At 41.2% G+C, this 18,695-nt stretch overlaps 1 protein-coding gene across 1 annotated transcript; it reads left to right on the top strand.

The window, feature by feature from the left end:
* Positions 1 to 2,242: 2,242 nt before the first annotated feature.
* On the top strand, positions 2,243 to 7,013 carry LOC126191308 (chondroitin proteoglycan-2-like). Its single transcript, XM_049932138.1, has 3 exons — positions 2,243 to 2,255; positions 3,231 to 3,310; positions 5,806 to 7,013. The coding sequence occupies exons 1-3, from the start codon at positions 2,249 to 2,251 to the stop codon at positions 6,850 to 6,852; spliced, it is 1,134 nt and encodes a 377-aa protein (XP_049788095.1). The 5' UTR covers positions 2,243 to 2,248; the 3' UTR covers positions 6,853 to 7,013.
* The last annotated feature ends 11,682 nt before the right edge of the window (positions 7,014 to 18,695 follow it).

Raw genomic sequence — 18,695 nt, 5'->3', positions numbered from 1 at the left:
TGTCTAGCTTTAAGGTGGAAACCAGATGGCGCTATGGTTGGCCCACTAGATGGCACTGCCATAGGTCAAACGGATATCAACTGCGTTCTTTTCTTTAACTAGGAACCCCCATTTCTTATTACGTGGTTGACGTTTCACATGTGGCTGAACACTTCCTGTTTCCTTAAATAACGTAACCATCCGGCGAACGGTCCGGACACTTGGATGATGGCTACCGAGCAGCATACATAGCACACGCACGTTGGGCATTTTGATCACAATAGCCATACATCAAAACGATATCGACCTTTTCCGCGATTGGTAAACGGTACATTTTAACACGGTTAAGTATCACGGAGCAAATACCGTCCGCACTGGCGGAATGTTGCGTGATACCACGTACTTATACGTTCGTGACTATTACAGCGCCATCTATCACAAAGCGAAAAAAGTGGTCCAACTAAAATATTCATATTTCTTTACGTACTACACGAATATATAATAAAAAATGGGGGTTCCTATTTTTAAAAAAAAATGCAGTTGATATCTGTTTGTCCTATGGCAGCGCTATCTAGCGAGCCAACCATAGCGCCATCTGGTTTCCCCCTTCAAGCTAGACGAGTTTCGTTCTTTGTAGTTTTTTCGTTTGATGCTTATTTCGTGAGATATTTGGCCCGGTCACTATCAATGGACCACCACGTATATTGTATACAATAATTATCACTTAAAATGTGTTTACATTTTACAGAAGTAAATAAAAGGACTCTTTGGTGACGGCGAAAGGTCATAAAACATGTTTGTAGAATTATAAACCACCTTTGGTGCGCAATAGCTGGACTTGAGACATTACCAATTTCGACACCTGTTACATAATACGCGGAGGTCACAATTTCTCATGTACACATTGCACCTGTGCGGGAATAATTATGCGTAACTAACTTCTCAGTGACTCCTTTTATGGTAAGTGACACAAGTTTGAAATATGCATATTTGTAAAGAGCTACATTTTTATTATGAGCGTTCACTATAACTTATTCATTAGACTCCACAGTACGACCACTAAAAACTGCGGCAATCTAGGAAGAACTGCTATCTGTCAGAAGAAAGATCTTCAGAAAGTCTCAAAGGTTGTTGCTCATTACCTATAAAAGCTATTTTTATTTTCAGTTTTACGAAATAATTTGATGTCTACGAACAGTTGCAAAGTTCCGTACAATTATCAAAGCAGAGGGCTATTCAAAAACAAGGAACAGATTTCAAACGCTTATTGTTTGCGGACTACAAGGATCAGTAACACAGATCCAACTTTCTTGGAAAGAGAAAAGTTCAAATTTTTATGCATTCAGTGTGAGCACCTTGTGTTACATGACGAACATCAAAACGGTGGCTCATTTCCTGCCACACATGACGCAACTGGTTTCTTGTTACAGAATTCACAGAATTAAAGTCACAGCTTTTATTTGTGGAGTTACGTAAAAGACAGGGCGTTTTATCTACCCTATGCCTGACACTCTTGAATGTCTGCGAGGTCGCATTGTTGAAGCTGTGGATTCGATTACGAGAGACCAGCTGCTTCGTATGTGTTTTGATATTTGTCGTGTAACACACGGTGTTAAAAAAAAACATTTGGACTTATTTCTTTCCTGGAACGTTGGAAATGTGTTTCTATCTTTTGAAGTTTGGAAGCAATAACTGATTTAAACCTGTTCTTTGTTTCTTGTCTTCTTGTATTTTGTAACGGAGACGTGTTATTGCTACAACATATCTTAATTGCCTGAAAACCGTTGTCACTTAAAATCTCTGATGGTTTTTGTGGAAAGATGACAATGTTAAATGGAAAAATACTGGGGCCGTACAGGAGTTCACAAGATCTTTACTAGCATCGTTGTTAAATAAAGGCGACAATTACAATTTTTTTTTCATTCGAGCCCCGTATTAATGGAGGATTTGATATCTACTTGCAACCGGTTGATGAGTCTTTTCATGCGTTTCAACTATTTTTAAACACACTTAGAACATTCAAGTGCTTATCAAATGCCATCTGGGAATTATACTTGTTCGCGCGTCGTAAATTTCGAGTGTCAGATAGGAAACAAATGAAACGAAAACACGGGATATACGCAATAGTGAGCGATTTAGATCTTATCAGTGATGCTGACGTACGTTAATACGTACTTGTGTGGTTGACGTCTTTACGTGGGACCTGTGGTGAGCTATTTAAGCGGTAGGACGCTGAGTTTACGGCACTCTGAGCAGACACAATTACAACATGAGAGGTAAGAGCCACTGCCTGCGCCTGTAACAGAGCTTCGCTTTCCTTTAGTATAATAACGTAACTGAGGTTTTAGAAAAACCAAACCCCTAAGTTACCAGAAATTTTGAATAAAATTATGAAATTGTTATTACTTTTCTGAAATGTTTGTACAACTTTTTGGAAGTTACACACAGTCCCCAAGTCTTGAGAATTTCACTCTGTTTACTGTTTGCCATCCCAAATAGGTGGTAATGTATTGGAGAAAATCGGCTATCTGTGTAAATACAGATAGGTCTAATAAGGTTTTTGTCTGTTCATATTGTTATTAGCTTGTATTAAGAATTTTTCTTCTCGTCGTCACACTTATGTAATTTTATGTACGGACGTTCTCCGAAAATGCGCAGCCTTTTGGTGCTACGTAGCAGCTCAGGCTAATTTGTCGCTTCCTGTTGTACTCCATTATACGAGTTTCAGGCTACCGAAGAAACGCCACATTAACACCAATATAATCAGGAAAAATGGGGAGGAAAATGTTAACCCACCTTGTTGATTACTGCTTTACCGTAATCGCTATCTAGTGCCATATAGGTAATTTCCAACTGGTTGTAGTTGCTGTCGGAAAAAGGATACAAACAACTGCGTCTTAGTAGCTGCAAAATCATATCATAGTTATTTAACACGTACTAATTTTCTGACCACAAGTAGTTTGTGCGTCCTCATTTTTCAAATCCGAACTATTTTATGTATAATAAATTGTAAATATAAATACGTTCTGTTGTACACGGAAGAGAAATGGATGAACATTGCTGTTCAATGGCTTCATGCTGACAAAAATTCGTTAAATGGTTTCGTATGGACGAAAAGTAGATTTAGATGGCCACCGAGATAAGACACTTCGTCAAAACATTTTGTAACCTAAGTTCATTTTGGCTTTCATGCATACATACTGTACACGTACGTTTTATAGGATAAACATTATATTCCATTATACTTTCAGGACTGCCATTTTTTGCGACTGCCGTTGTGGTGGTTTTGGTTGGAGGCGCCAGTGCAGCATCCCTCCGCAGACTGACCGTTGTAAGTGTTCACCAGCTGTAATCAATTCATTAATGAGGTCTTATGCTAATAGGAAAAATTGCTGTAATAAGATATCTTCACAACATGTTTTTTTCTTAATAATTGCATATGTACTGGAATTACTTTTCCCAAATGTTCAAAGTGCATATTAATTCCGTTTATTTCGAATCCATCCTCTCACGCTATGTATCGGAACATACATGACTATCTGTTAACACAGAAATTTCAGTTAAATTGATTATTAGACATATTTTAATACTTTTTAGCATTCAATTTATTGGCCACCACTAATTCGTTTTAATTGTAGTAAGTCATCGGAATGAGTGAAAATTATGATCACATTATCATTCGTATACAAATTTAATTTCATACTACCGATTTTAGAGCACGACTACAAAACCAAACTGTACATTAGAACACGACTACAAAAGCAAACTGTACATTAGGGATATACTGTGTATGATTACTCAATAAAAAATACTTACACCTGAAAATTAAACATAACATATAAACGAAAATTCTGATTGCGCTCGCATCACTCCAATTAGCGAGTTTATCCCGAGTGGCAAGAGGTCAGTGCTAAGGATGAAAGGAATACTAAACACATTTATCGCAAGTGAAATTCGTCTTTCTCTTTCATGCCTTACCTCTTAGCCATATGTTGAAGCCTCTTAGCTAAAGTAGAGTCCTGCTGGTTTGTGACAACAAGTTGTTTCCGTAAATTTCACCCAGGAATGTGGCGCAGTGGTTAGCAGACTGGACTCGCATTCGGCAGGACAACGGTTCAAACCCACGTCCAGTCATCGTGACTTAAGTTTTCCGTGATATCCCTAAATCGCTCCATGCAAATGGCGCGATGGTTCCTTAGAAAGGGCACGACCAACCTCCTTCCCCATCCTTCCCTAACCCGATGGGCCCGATGACTCCGCTGTTTGGTCAACCAATCAACCAAAATTTCAGGTTGCTTTGTTTTCTCTAGCGTGAAGCATTGGGCGCCGTAGTGTTTTAGATGACACTAATTACTTAACATAATCCGCTTGGTCAGTTGACCCACTTCTTAATAATTTCATTGCCCCTTCCATTAACTAGCACTTCAAGTTCAGTAGAGTGCCATTACACTCCTTCACATATGTATGTAGCATATACAAAAATATTCATTTATTAACCAGATAATATGAAATTTGCTTACATTTTGCATTTCCACTACCGTACCATATAGTATAATTTTTGGTTATACTCAGAGTATTCCCATTTCTGAAATACAACGCAGATCTTGCAAATTATAAGTTCATTGAGTCGCTAACTAAGTAATGATAAAAACTAGTCACAGGAATTCGTTTGTACAGGTCCTACACTCTATCCTTATTCCTGGGAAAGATGTTCGTCTTATTGCAGACTTCGACAGTTTACAAGTTTCTTTACCTAACTGACACGTTTCTCTATTTACTGCTCGTCAGATCACGCGGATCCCTTGGTATTTGAGGTTTGATACGAGAATACGGTAAAATCGAAGGTGGATTCGGTTCTGATATTCTTTACCATTAACAATTTCGAAAGTTAACATTGCAGTGATCTTACTCACGCACAAGTTATTAATGACAACAGCAAGCAAAGTAATTTTTGGTCTGAAATGAGGGGGAAGAACGATACGTACCGTGACTAACAGAGTGGGTCTGCCTAATAAAATCTTTCTGTAGTATGAATTAATTGTCAGCCATGCTAATTGGTAATTGCCAAGGATTTCCGTTGCAGTCCAAGTAAAGAGATCAGTAACAGTACGACACCTCCAACAGACATACGACTAGACTGTCATTATCGAACTATTATCTAAAGAGTTGCAGCATTCGAATGAATTTGTGGCTCAACTTTAATGAGAATGATTTCATTGGTTTATGGAACAAGAACAAATATTCATTAATGTTTACAGTCACACATTTCTTGTATCAGCATTACAACGACCCTGAACATAAAGCAATCGAAATGCATATATTTGAGAGACGAATACGCTACACAACTGCCTCAGAAACCAGGCGATAAACTTCAAAATTTCTCAATCAAGAATAGAGACCAGTGGCATCTTTCGTATAATCAGCATCTTCGGAATAATTAGTATTTTATTCCGAAATTTTATTTCGTCGTGGTTGTTATGCCTAATACAGTCGGAGTCCCACTATCTAATGATGGAGTACGAACTTAGCCACTATTACAGAATTTAGGCATCAGCTACAAAGCACTTCCTTAGTCAGCTACTTATTGATTCAGTTACCAAACAGACATTTTCATAATGTTATACTACAACATGGAGGAGATTCAGAATATACACACGCCGCTATAAAATCATCATACCATGCTACGTAAGCGTTTAAATATTAGAACGTGCACGTCCTCATCCAGTGAAACAATACAGGCCACAATAAGATATTCAATTACTATGAATAAATCGCATCAAAGACATGATACACAAGATGTACTGAGCAATATTCAATTTCTTCCAGGTCAGTGCAACATGCCAGGGAGCGTCCGGTCCATTTCCGAATCCGAACAGCTGCAGAAGCTTCCTGCAGTGCGAGCCGTCTGGCGTCGCAACTGTCATCCCTTGCCCAGCAAACCTCGAGTTCAATCCAAAGTTGAGGGTGTGTGACTTCCCAGAGAGAGCTGGTTGCTCCTCATCAGTGTCTCCACCAGCTAACGACGACAGTGGAAATGGTGGGGGATCAGATGATAATGGAGGCGCCTCACCAGCTCCACCATCTGGCGACGCCCCCAAATGTCCACCGTGGAATCCGAATGACGTCACCCAGCTGCCCAATCAGAATGACTGCACCAGCTTCTACAAGTGTGATGAGAATGGTGTTGCTTGGGTCATTTCATGCCCAGCCGGTCTCGAATACAATGCAGAGCTGAGAGTGTGTGATTACCCAGAAAATGCTGGTTGCTCATCGTCTTCACCAAGCAAACCGTCTGATGATACACCTTCTGAGGGGGGTCAAGATGACGCAAATTCTGATGGAGGTAATGAGGTAAGCCCGAATCCACCAGCTGGAGATGCTCCTACTTGTCCAGCATGGAATCCAAATGATGTGACACAGCTGCCCAATCCTAATGACTGCAGTAGCTTCTACAAATGCGACGAGAATGGCGTTGCTTGGCTCATACCATGCCCAGCTGGACTCGAGTACAATGCAAAGCTAAGAGTGTGCGATTACCCAGAGAGTGCTGGTTGCTCATCGTCAGGCTCTCCAAGTCACCCATCGGGTGATGATTCCTCTGATGACAATCAGAACAACGGTAACGCTGACTCAGGTAACGGTGATGACGCAAGCCCTCAGCAACCAGCTGAAAATGCCCCCACATGTCCGGCTTGGAATCCAGATGACGTCACCCAACTGCCTAACCCCAGTGACTGTAACAGCTTCTACAAGTGCGACGAGAACGGAGTTGCCTGGTTGATCCCGTGTCCAGCGGGCCTGCAGTACAACGCTGAGCTGAGGGTGTGTGATTATCCTGAGAGTTCTGGGTGCTCTGTGTTACAGCTACGCTGAAGAAGATATTTTTTTTATTCACTCTCAAAGATCATTACAAATGCTGTCATCACGTTATCTGTGTAATCCACCTGTAACAGATATACTCTCTATGTAATGTGATCAGTACTCATGTGACTAATATTTAGTCTCATATTAAATATAGTTATATTGTTGCATAATTTATTTTTATTAATTTATCTTTCTTATTACTTACGCATTTTGTATGTAATCCAACTGCAGTTGTCCAAACATAGTAATAAAAGAGTTGTCACGTACTTTCAAGCTAATTCATTGAACTGATGTATCTTGATAATTAGAGAGGGGATAATATAATACCTAGGAGGCTTTTGTGACATTTTCTGAAGCGTTAATATATTTTCTGTGGCAGATTGTTACAAATGTCACATCATATTTAAACATGGATAGACATTGTGAATCGGAATTGAAATCATAGTCCAATGAGTGGAGAGCTTCAGATTCTCCACCTCCAAAAAAATTTCGAGACGCCCAGTAAAAGTTGAAACAAATGAGTCTTTTTTTGCTTATGGTCACCAAGAAATCATAATGACAAGGTTCCATGTGAAACAGGTGTCACAGCTGTCTATTGTCGTAACTTCTCGCAAAATCTACGCAGAAAAATGCACAATACCAGACCTCAGTTGCTCATGTCTGAACCCGTCATTCTCCTTGACAATGTTCGCCCTCATATCGCGATGTTGTAGCTCAAAAACTGCAGGAATACAAATGAGAAGTGTCATCGCATTCTCGTTACAGCATGGACATGAGTCCACCAGACTTTTACTTGTTCCCGAAGTTGAAAATCGTCGTTGTCTTTCTTTGGAAGAGCTTTCTAGTGCGGTCACCCGAGTTATTTCACCCGAGTTATTCTACAGAGTAACAGACGTGGTGTCCTGGGAGGAATAACAGAGCTTCCTGGACGTTGGGATTTAGAAGAGAAGCAGGAGGACTATATTGAATGACTATAAAGGGATAAAAAAAATTAAAAACATTGCGTGAATTATTGATGAAAAATCCCTCGCAACAAAACATAAGAACTAGTATTGGGTACATAACCAAAACTTTCTTTGACTATTCAGACAAAGTTTTAAAAAATCATTCACCTACTTGCGGAAGGACACAGTGTGAATAAAAGTGAAGTAACAAGAAAGATTTTATTGCATCATCAGTCGTAAATCCTGTAACAATCACACTTGAGATGCGAGGAACTATAGGCCGACATCGCTGATGACATTTTGCTGCCGCAATATGGAACTTGTCTAATGCTTGCATACTACAATCGGTTTTGGATGTATGTTGTACTCAATATGAAGTTTTCTAGTAGAGGTTTTGTGAAATTCTGTTCGCACTTCGCTGCTGCCATGACCAAGTAAAATCGGATACTTGAGACGTACGAGTATTATGTTATCGTAATAAAAATCTTTGTTATGTCTGGTCGAATAATTCTCCAAACTTTAAGCATTTAGCAAAGGACATTGTGAAAGAGCTGGAACTTAATTCACTGCATTTATTAACAGCCACAAACAGGTCAGAAAGCGGTAAGGTCATAAAGAAGGGTGGCGCGTTGAGTGTCAAAGTCCCCAGCCTAGTAACCTTCTGCTCTTAGTAACGAACAGACACTTGGGAGCATTTAATTTTGTACACGATCATGCCCCTCAATAGTGATTCGTTTATGACAATTGTTGCTTAACCATATAGCGGCCGCGCAGATTTTCATAACACAACCGAGCGTTCTTTGTACACATGTGGAGGTTAGATGTCTGTATGTTACCAAGCTTAGCATGTAAGAGTAAAATCATAGTTCAATCTTAGTTTAATTAAACAACAATAAAATAAACATACTTTTTTTTCATACTTTTCTGTGTGTTTTCATGCGGCCGGCTACGAATTCCTATCCTGCACCAACCTCTTCATCTAAGAATAGCACTTAACAATATAAGTCCTCACACTTTTCCGCTCATTCCAGAACTGTGTGAATGATGTATTTCCGAACATCAGATGGTAAATCGCCAGACTCATAAATTCTACACATTTCGTTGCAACATCCCACAATGATTTTCCAAATTCTGATGGAATGCTACCTATCCCTGCCTCAATATTTGATTTTACGTTCCAAAGCTCTTTTAAATTCTGAGTCTAATACTGGATCATCCATCTCTCCCTAATGATTCCTCTTTCTTCTTCTATTATGTCATCAAGAAAGTCTTCTGCCTCATTGCAAGCCACCATTGTACTCTTTCCACCGGTCTGCTCTCTCCTCTGTATTTAAAAGTGGAATTTACTTTCCATTCTTAATGTTCCCACCCTTGCTACTAATTTCACCGAAGGTTTCTTTGACTTTTCTATATGCTGTGTCAGCCCTTCTGACAAACATTTATTTTTTCAACATTACATTTTTCATGCAGGCATTTCGCCTTAGCTTTCCTGCATTTCATATTTATTTCATTCCTAAGGGACTTCTATTTCTCTATTCCAGAATTTCCCTCAACATTTTTGTACCTCATTCTTTCAATGATTAATGCAAGTATTTCTGCTGTTACCCATGGTTTCTTCGCTGTTACTTTCTTTGTACCTATGTTTTTTTTCTATACAACTTCTGTGACTGACCTTTTTAGAAATGTCCATTCCTTTTTAACTGTACTGCCTACTGAGCTATTCCTTATTGCTGTACCTGTAGTCTTAGTGAACTTCAAGGGTATCTCGGCAATCCTTAGTACTTTCGTATCCCACTTCTTTGTGCATTGATTCTTCCTAACTAACCTCTTAAACTCCAGACTACTCTTCATCACTACTGCATTGTGATCTGAATGTACATCTGCTCCAGGGTATGCCTTAATATCCAGTATCTGATTTCGGAATCTCTGTCTGACCATGATGTAATCTAACTGAAATCTTTCCGTATCATCCGACCATTTCCAAATGTTCCTCCTCCTCCTCATTTATTTCTTGAATGTATTGTTCGCTATCGCAACTTAATATGTACTACATGATTCAATTAATATTTCTCCTCTCTCATTGCTCCTACCAAGCCCATATTCTACGTAACCATTTCTTCTACTACGAAGCCCATATTCTCCGTAACCCTTTCTACTACGCCTTCGTTTACAACAGCGTTCAAGTCTATGAGTGTTTAAGTCAACAACAAATAAATAAACTTTCACTATATTACCCTGTTGCCACGGACAGATGTTACCCCACATAAACAGTGCATTAAACAGTGCAGTTGCATCAAATCATAGCCAACGGCTTATTGGATTACAATTGTCTCGTAGACAATAGCCTCATGTCGGACTGTTGTGCTAGCTCTTAATGTGAGTCATTTCCTTCGACAGATCATAAATTTTTCTGGTGTACATCCCTGCTTATTCTGAATTAGTGATGCCCACTTGGTCGAATGACCACACAGTTTATCAGTGTGTTAGCTGAAGCAATAACATTGGAAGAACAGGTATGGGCTCACAACTGTGAAACAGCAATGGAAGGGTGCAAAACAGTTTCCTGTGTTTGACGCCTTCAAATTGATCTTGTCACAGTCAACAGCTCCCAGTACAAGAAGATGCTGCAATAATTGAAATTGAGGGTCGACACCAATGGCGATACGCTGGAGACGTTTAGACAGCTCTGTAAGTGGAACTTATTTACTTCAGGATGCATTACTACGCAAAAGAAAAGTGAGGTTTTCCGTCGCAGCGATGAGGAAGTACCCCTGATCAATTTATTACGACTGTAAATATCTCAAAACGTACCCATATGACTAAAAAAACCATTGAGTGATTTGTTCTTTACAAAGGAAACATCGGAATATACACTCCTGGAAATGGAAAAAAGAACACATTGACACCGGTGTGTCAGACCCACCATACTTGCTCCGGACACTGCGAGAGGGCTGTAGAAGCAATGATCACACGCACGGCACAGCGGACACACCAGGAACCGCGGTGTTGGCCGTCGAATGGCGCTAGCTGCGCAGCATTTGTGCACCGCCGCCGTCAGTGTCAGCCAGTTTGCCGTGGCATACGGAGCTCCATCGCAGTCTTTAACACTGGTAGCATGCCGCGACAGCGTGGACGTGAGCCGTATGTGCAGTTGACGGACTTTGAGCGAGGGCGTACAGTGGGCATGCGGGAGGCCGGGTGGACGTACCGCCGAATTGTTCAACACGTGGGGCGTGAAGTCTCCACAGTACATCGATGTTGTCGCCAGTGGTCGGCGGAAGGTGCACGTGCCCGTCGACCTGGGACCGGACCGCAGCGACGCACGGATGCACGCCAAGACCGTAGGATCCTACGCAGTGCCGTAGGGGACCGCACCGCCACTTCCCAGCAAATTAGGGACACTGTTGCTCCTGGGGTATCGGCGAGGACCATTCGCAACCGTCTCCATGGAGCTGGGCTACGGTCCAGCACACCGTTAGGCCGTCTTCCGCTCACGCCCCAACATCGTGCAGCCCGCCTCCAGTGGTGTCGCGACAGGCGTGAATTGAGGGACGAATGGAGACGTGTCGTCTTCAGCGATGAGAGTCGCTTCTGCCTTGGTGCCAATGATGGTCGTATGCGTGTTTGGCGCCGTGCAGGTGAGCGCCACAATCAGGACTGCATACGACCGAGGCACACAGGGCCAACACCCGGCATCATGGTGTGGGGAGCGATCTCCTACACTGGCCGTACACCACTGGTGATCGTCGAGGGGACACTGAATAGTGCACGGTACATCCAAACCGTCATCGAACCCATCGTTCTACCATTCCTAGACCGGCAAGGGAACTTGCTGTTCCAACAGGACAATGCACGTCCGCATGTATCCCGTGCCACCCAACGTGCTCTAGAAGGTGTAAGTCAACTACCCTGGCCAGCAAGATCTCCGGATCTGTCCCCCATTGAGCATGTTTGGGACTGGATGAAGCGTCGTCTCACGCGGTCTGCACGTCCTGCACGAACGCTGGTCCAACTGAGGCGCCAGGTGGAAATGGCATGGCAAGCCGTTCCACAGGACTACATCCAGCATCATCTCTACGATCGTCTCCATGGGAGAATAGCAGCCTGCATTGTCTGCGAAAGGTGGATATACACTGTACTAGTGCCGACATTGTGCATGCTCTGTTGCCTGTGTCTATGTACCTGTGGTTCTGTCAGTGTGATCATGTGATGTATCTGACCCCAGGAATGTGTCAATAAAGTTTCCCCTTCCTGGAGCAATGAATTCAAGGTGTTCTTATTTCAATTTCCAGGAGTGTACATATGATTCGAATTTCATATATCTGTAGTTACATCACCAGTTAACCGTTGGAATGTCCAGTGAGCCGATTGGGCTTGCCATATTAAGACTGCAGACCAAATAAGACTTTTTAACCACTAAAAATTCGTCAGGGCAGCAACGAAACTTGCGAAGGACAGTGTCATCTGCACTGAACTGATTCCAGAATGAGATTATGTCTGTAACATGCGTGGCAGAAATCCACTAGTTCAGTGATGAAGCAATAAATTAACAACGCAAAACATTGTTTTCACATGACTCTCTCGAGCGATGCGCATACCGAGAGTGAATTCAACTGAAAAAAATGGAAACAGCTTCTGTTACGTTCGATGATATTGCCGTCTACCTCTCAAATACTTATACTCATGAGTCGCTCAGTGACGCCGGATTTATTCCCATTCTACAATGTCCAAATCTCAACTCCACTTACAGTCATGGAATTAAGACTGTTGACGATGAACGGAAATAAACATAATGTACTGCATATAATATATTGAGGAGCTCTTTCAATGTTCGATTCTGTTATTGCTTAAAAGTCACTGTAAACTGGAACAACACTAAAAACCAAGGACTAAATGTACAGAACAACCCAGTGAAATGGTCTCATAACTAACTTTAGGAATGCAGTTGCAGAATGAACTTCAGTGCAGGAAACACAGGGAAATATAACTCAACTGCGAGAATCATCAGTCGTCTGAATGGCCCGCCACGAATTCCTCTTCTGTGCTAACCTCTTCATCTCAGAGTAGCACTTGCGACTTACGTCGTCAATTATTTGCTGGATGTATTCCAATCTCTGTCTTCCTCTATAGTTTTTGCCTTCTACAGCTTCCTCTAGTACCCTGGAAGTAATTCCCTAATGTCTTAAAAGATGTCCTATCGTCCTGTCCCTTCTCCTTATCAGCCATTTCCACATATTCCTTTCCTCTCCGATTCTGCACAGAACCTCCTCATGCCTTACCTTATCAGTCCACCTAATTTTCAACATTCGTCTGTAGCACCACATCTCAAATGCTTCGATTCTCTTCTGTTCCGGTTTTCCCACAGTACATGTTTCAGTACCATAGACTGCTGTACTCTAGAAGTACATTCTCAGAAATTTCATCCTCAAATTAAGACCGGTATTTAATATTAGTAGATTTCTCTTGTCCAGGAACGCCCTTTTTATCATTGCTACTCTGCTTTTGACGTCCTCCTTGTTCCGTCCGTCATTAGTTAATTTACTGCCAAGGTAGCAGAATTCCTTAATTTCACCTATTTCGTGACGATCAGTATTGATGTGAAGTTTCTAGCTGTTCTCATTTCTGCTACTTCTCATTACCTTCGCCTTTCTTCGATTTTTGTCTCAATCCATACTCTGTACTCATTAGATTGTTCATTCCGTTCAGCTGATCATGTAATTCTTCTTCACTTTCACTCAGGATAGCAATGTCGTTAGCGAATCGTATCATTAATATCCTTTCACCTTGAATTTTAATTCCTTGTCTTACATCCTTTTTAAAACGAGCACTTCGTTCTTTGTCGTCCACTCTTATTATTCCCTTATTCCTCTTATTCACTTATTCCTCTTATTATTCCCTTATTCCTCTCATTATACCCATGGTCTACGGGTAGCGTCTTTGATTCATAATCAAAACGTCTTCGGTCACGGGTCCGATCACCGCCACTGCCTAAATTGGATAAATAATCAGCATTGGCGGCCGAAGACTGCCGGTATGAGAAGTCAGCCTCATTCAGCCAACGGCCTTGTCAAAGAGGGCGGAGGGGCGGATAGAGGTTCAGGGCACTCTCTTGTACTAGGGGTGGGAAATTGCCCCTAAAGGCGGAAGAATCAGCAATGATCAACGACATGAGGATGCAGAAGGCAATGGAAACCACTGCATTAAAGACACGTAACGTGTATCCACAGGACACGTGTCCTGTAATTGAAGAAGTGTCATGATGATCTCTCCATTGGCAAAAGATTCCGGAATAGTCCCCCATTCGGATCTCCGGGAGGGGACTGCCAAGGGGGAGGTTACCATGAGAAAAAGATTGAATAATCAACGAAAGGATAACGTTCTACGAGTCGGGGCGTGGAATGTCAGAAGCTTGAACGTGGTAGGGAAACTTGAAAATCTGAAAAGGGAAATGCAAAGGCTAAATCTAGATGTAGTAGAGGTCAGTGAAGTGAAGTGGAAGGAAGACAAGGATTTCTGGTCAGATGAGTATCGGGTAATATCAACAGCAGCAGAAAATGGTATAACAGGTGTAGGATTCGTTATAAATAGGAAGGTACGGCAGAGGGTGTGTTACTGTGAACAGTTCACTGACCGGGTTGTTCTAATCAGAATCGACAGCAGACCAACACCGACAACGATAATTCAAGTAAACATGCCGACGTCACAAACTGAAGATGAACAGATTGAGAAAGTGTATGAGGATATTGAAAGGGTAATGCACTATGTAAAGGGGGACGAAAATCTAATAGTCATGGGCGACTGGAATGCAGTTGTAGGGGAAGGAGTAGAAGAAAAGGGTACAGGAGAATATGGGCTTGGGATAAGGAATGAAAGAGGAGAAAGACTAATTGAGTTCTGTAACAAGTTTCAGCTAGTAATAGCGAATACCCTGTTCAAGAATCACAAGAGGAGGAGGTATACTTGGAAAAGGCCGGGAGATACGGGAAGATTTAAATTAGATTACATCATGGTCAGACAGAGATTTCGAAATCAGATACTGGATTGTAAGGCGTACCCAGGAGCAGATATAGACTCAGATCACAATATAGTAGTGATGAAGGGTAGGCTGAAATTCAAGACATTAGTCAGGAATAATCAATACGCAAAGAAGTGGGATACGGAAGTACTAAGGAATGACGAGATACGTTTGAATTTCTTTAACGCTATAGATACAGCAATAAGGAATAGCGCAGTAGGCAGTACAGTTGAATAGGAATGGACAGCTCTAAAAAGGGCCATCACAGAATTTTGGAAGGAAAACATAAGTACAAAGAAGGTAGCTGCGAAGAAACCATGGGTAACAGAAGAAATACTTCAGTTGACTGATGAAAGGAGGAAGTACAAACATGTTCCGGGAAAATCAGGAATACAGATATACAAGTCGCTGAGGAATGAAATAAATAGGAAGTGCAGGGAAGCTAAGATGAAATAGCTGCAGGAAAAATGTGAAGACATCGAAAAAGATATGATTGTCGGAAGGACAGACTCAGCATACAGGAAAGTCAAAACAACCTTTGGTGACATTAAAAGCAACGGTGGTAACATTAAGAGTGCAACGGGAATTCCACTGTTAAATGCAGAGGAGAGAGCAGATAGGTGGAAGTAATACATTGAAAGCCTCTATGAGGGTGAAGATGTGTCTGATGTGATAGAAGAAGAAACAGGAGTCGATTTAGAAGAGATAGGGGATCCAGTATTAGAATCGGAATTTAAGAGAGCTTTGGAGGACAAATAAGGCAGAAGGGATAGATAACATTCCATCAGAATTTCTAAATCATTGGGGGAAGTGGCAACAAAACGACTATTAACGTTGGTGTGTAGAATATATGAGTCTGGCGATATACCATCTGACTTTCGGAAAAGCATCATCCACACAATTCCGAAGATGGCAAGAGCTGACAAGTGCGAGAATTATCGCACAATCAGCTTAACAGCTCATGCATCGAAGCTGCTTACAAGAATAATATACAGAAGAAGGGAAAAGAAAATTGAGAATGCACTAGGTGACGATCAGTTTGACTTTAGGAAAAGTAAAGCTACGAGAGAGACAATTCTGACGTTACGGCTAATAATGGAAGCAAGACTAAAGAAAAATCAAGACACTTTCATAGGATTTGTCGACCTGGAAAAAGCGTTCGACAATATAAAATGGTGCAAGCTGTTCGAGATTCTGAAAAAAGTAGGGGTAAGCTATAGGGAGAGACGGGTCATATACAATATGTACAACAACCAAGAGGGAATAATAAGAGTGGACGATCAAGAACGAAGTGTTCGTATTAAGAAGGATGTAAGACAAGGCTGTAGCCTTTCGCCCCTACTCTTCAATCTGTACATCGAGGAAGCAATGATGGAAACAAAAGAAAGGTTCAGGAGTGGAATTAAAATACAAGGTGAAGGGATATAAATGATACGATTCGCTGATGACATTGCTATCCTGAGTGAAAGTGAAGCAGAGTTAAATGATCTGCTGAACGGAATGAACAGTCTAATGAGTACACAGTATGGTTTGAGAGTAAATCGGAGAAAGACGAAGGTAATGAGAAGTAGCAGAAATGAGAACAGCTAGAAACTTCACATCAATACTGATCGTCACGAAATAGGTGAAGTTAAGGAATTCTGCTACCTTGGCAGTAAATTAACTAATGACGGACGGAACAAGGAGGACGTCAAAAGCAGAGTAGCAATGATAAAAAGGGCGTTCCTGGACAAGAGAAATCTACTAATATCAAATACCGGCCTTAATTTCTGAGGATGTACGTCTGGAGTACAGCATTGTATGGTAGTGAAACATGGACTGTGGGAAAACCGGAACAGAAGAGAATCGAAGCATTAGAGATGTGGTGCTATAGACGAATGTTGAAAATTAGGTGGACTGATAAGGTAAGAAATGAAGAGGTTCTACGCAGAATCGGAGAGGAAAGGAATATGTGGAAAACACTAATAAGGAGAAGGGACAAGACGATAGGTCATCTGCTAAGACATGAGGGAATGACTTCCATAGTACTAGAGGGAGCTGTAGAGGGCAAAAACTGTAGAGGAAGACAGAGATTAGAATACGTCAAGCAAATAATTGAGGACGTAGGTTGCAAGTGCTACTGTGAGATGAAGAGGTTATCACAGGAAAGGAATTCGTGGCGGGCCGCATCAAACCAGTCAGTAGACTGATGACCAAAACAAAAAAAACAAAAAAAAACAAAAAATCCTCTCATTATTCCCTGTTGTAAATGTTGTATATGATCCGTCTCTCCCTATAGCTTTGCCGTTATTTTTCTTCGAATTTCGAACATCTTGCACCATTTTATATTGTCGAAAGCTTTTTCCAGGTCAACAAATCCTATGAACGTGTATTGATTTTTCTTTAGTCTTGCTTCCATTACTAACCGGAACGTCAGAATTGCCTCTCTCGTGCCTTTACCTTTCCTAAAGCCAATCTGATCGTCATTTAGCGCATCCTCAATTTTCTTTGCCATTCTTCTGTATATTATTCTTGTCAACATCTTGTATGCATGAGCTGTTAAGCCGATTGTGCTCTTGCCGTTTTCGAATTTGTGTGGATCATGTTTTTCCGAAAGTCAGATGGTATACCGACAGACTCATTCATTCTACACACAAACGTTTTGTTGACACTTCACACAACGATTTTATAAATTCTGATAGAATGTTTCCTACCCCTTCTGCCTTATTTGATCTTAAGTCCTCCAAAGTTCTTTTAAATTTTGATTCTAATTCCGGGTCCCCTATCTCCTCTAAATTGACTTCTGTTTCTTCTTCTATCACATCAGACAAATCTTTCACCTCATTGAGGCTTTCAATGTATACTTGCCACGCATCCGCTCTCTTCTGCATTTAACTGTGGAATTGCTGTTGCACTTTTAATGCCACCGAGGGTTGTTTTGACTTTCCTGTATGCTGAGTCAGTCCTACCGACAATCATTTCTTTTTGATTTTTCTCACATTTTACTTACAGCCATTTTGTCTTAGCTTCCCTGCACTTCCTATTTATTTCAATTCTCAGCGACTTGTATTTTTTCTATTCCTGAGTCACCCGGAACATTTTTGTATTTCCACCTTTCATCTACAAATTGAAGCATTTGTTCTGTTACCCATGGTTTCTTCGCAGTTACCTTCTTTGTACCTGTGTTTTCCTTCCCGACTTCTGTTATCGCCCTTTCTAGGGATGTCCATTCCTCTTCAACTGTACTGCCTACTGAGCTATTAACGGTTGTAAAACAGATCTTTAAATATTGCTCCTCACTTGGGTCCTTCCACAGGTTCATGTAATAAAAGATACAGCGAAGCGCGGCTCATTTAGTCACGAGATCGTTTATTAAGAGAAACTCAACAAATTTCACTGGAAATATCTGCAAAAAACGTTCTGTGTGTCTTTGTAAGTTTTACTATTGCAATCCTGAAACGTAAGTTCTAAGAATCGGTAAGCATGTATATTCTTCCTTCGTTTGTCTCGTAAAGTTGCCACGACGAGGAAATCAGAGAAATTTGAGCTCATATGGAAGTTTATCAACGGTCGTTCATCCCACGCACCAGTCGCGAGTGGAGTAGGTATTGTGTAGGGGACGCAGCATGATAGTGGTACCTCAGAATTGGCCTGCGCCAAACATTGAAATGTAGCTTCCGGAGTACAAATATTGGTGTAGATGCAGATGTCAGTGTAGTGCTTTATATGCAGTGCAGAACTACAAATTTAAAGGTATTCTCCTAAATTTGTGGTGCAATGAAATGCACTGACACTGAAATGGTTTCCCAGCTTCCTTAACTAAACGGCGAGCATACGAGAACTTAAAACAGGTATTTTCTCCACGACAGTAATCACCTTGTATTTGGTGATGAATGTTGTATTAATGTTAATTT

Source organism: Schistocerca cancellata, chromosome 6, assembly GCF_023864275.1.
Source record: "Schistocerca cancellata isolate TAMUIC-IGC-003103 chromosome 6, iqSchCanc2.1, whole genome shotgun sequence".
Taxonomy (NCBI): domain Eukaryota; kingdom Metazoa; phylum Arthropoda; class Insecta; order Orthoptera; family Acrididae; genus Schistocerca; species Schistocerca cancellata.
This window is presented reverse-complemented; position numbering and strand designations above follow the sequence as displayed.

Bases quoted from the DNA above. Each gene is read 5' to 3' on its own strand.
- LOC126191308 (XM_049932138.1), top strand. The intron at 3,311-5,805 runs GTAAGTGTTCAC...AATTTCTTCCAG, and splicing joins CCCTCCGCAGACTGACCGTT to GTCAGTGCAACATGCCAGGG.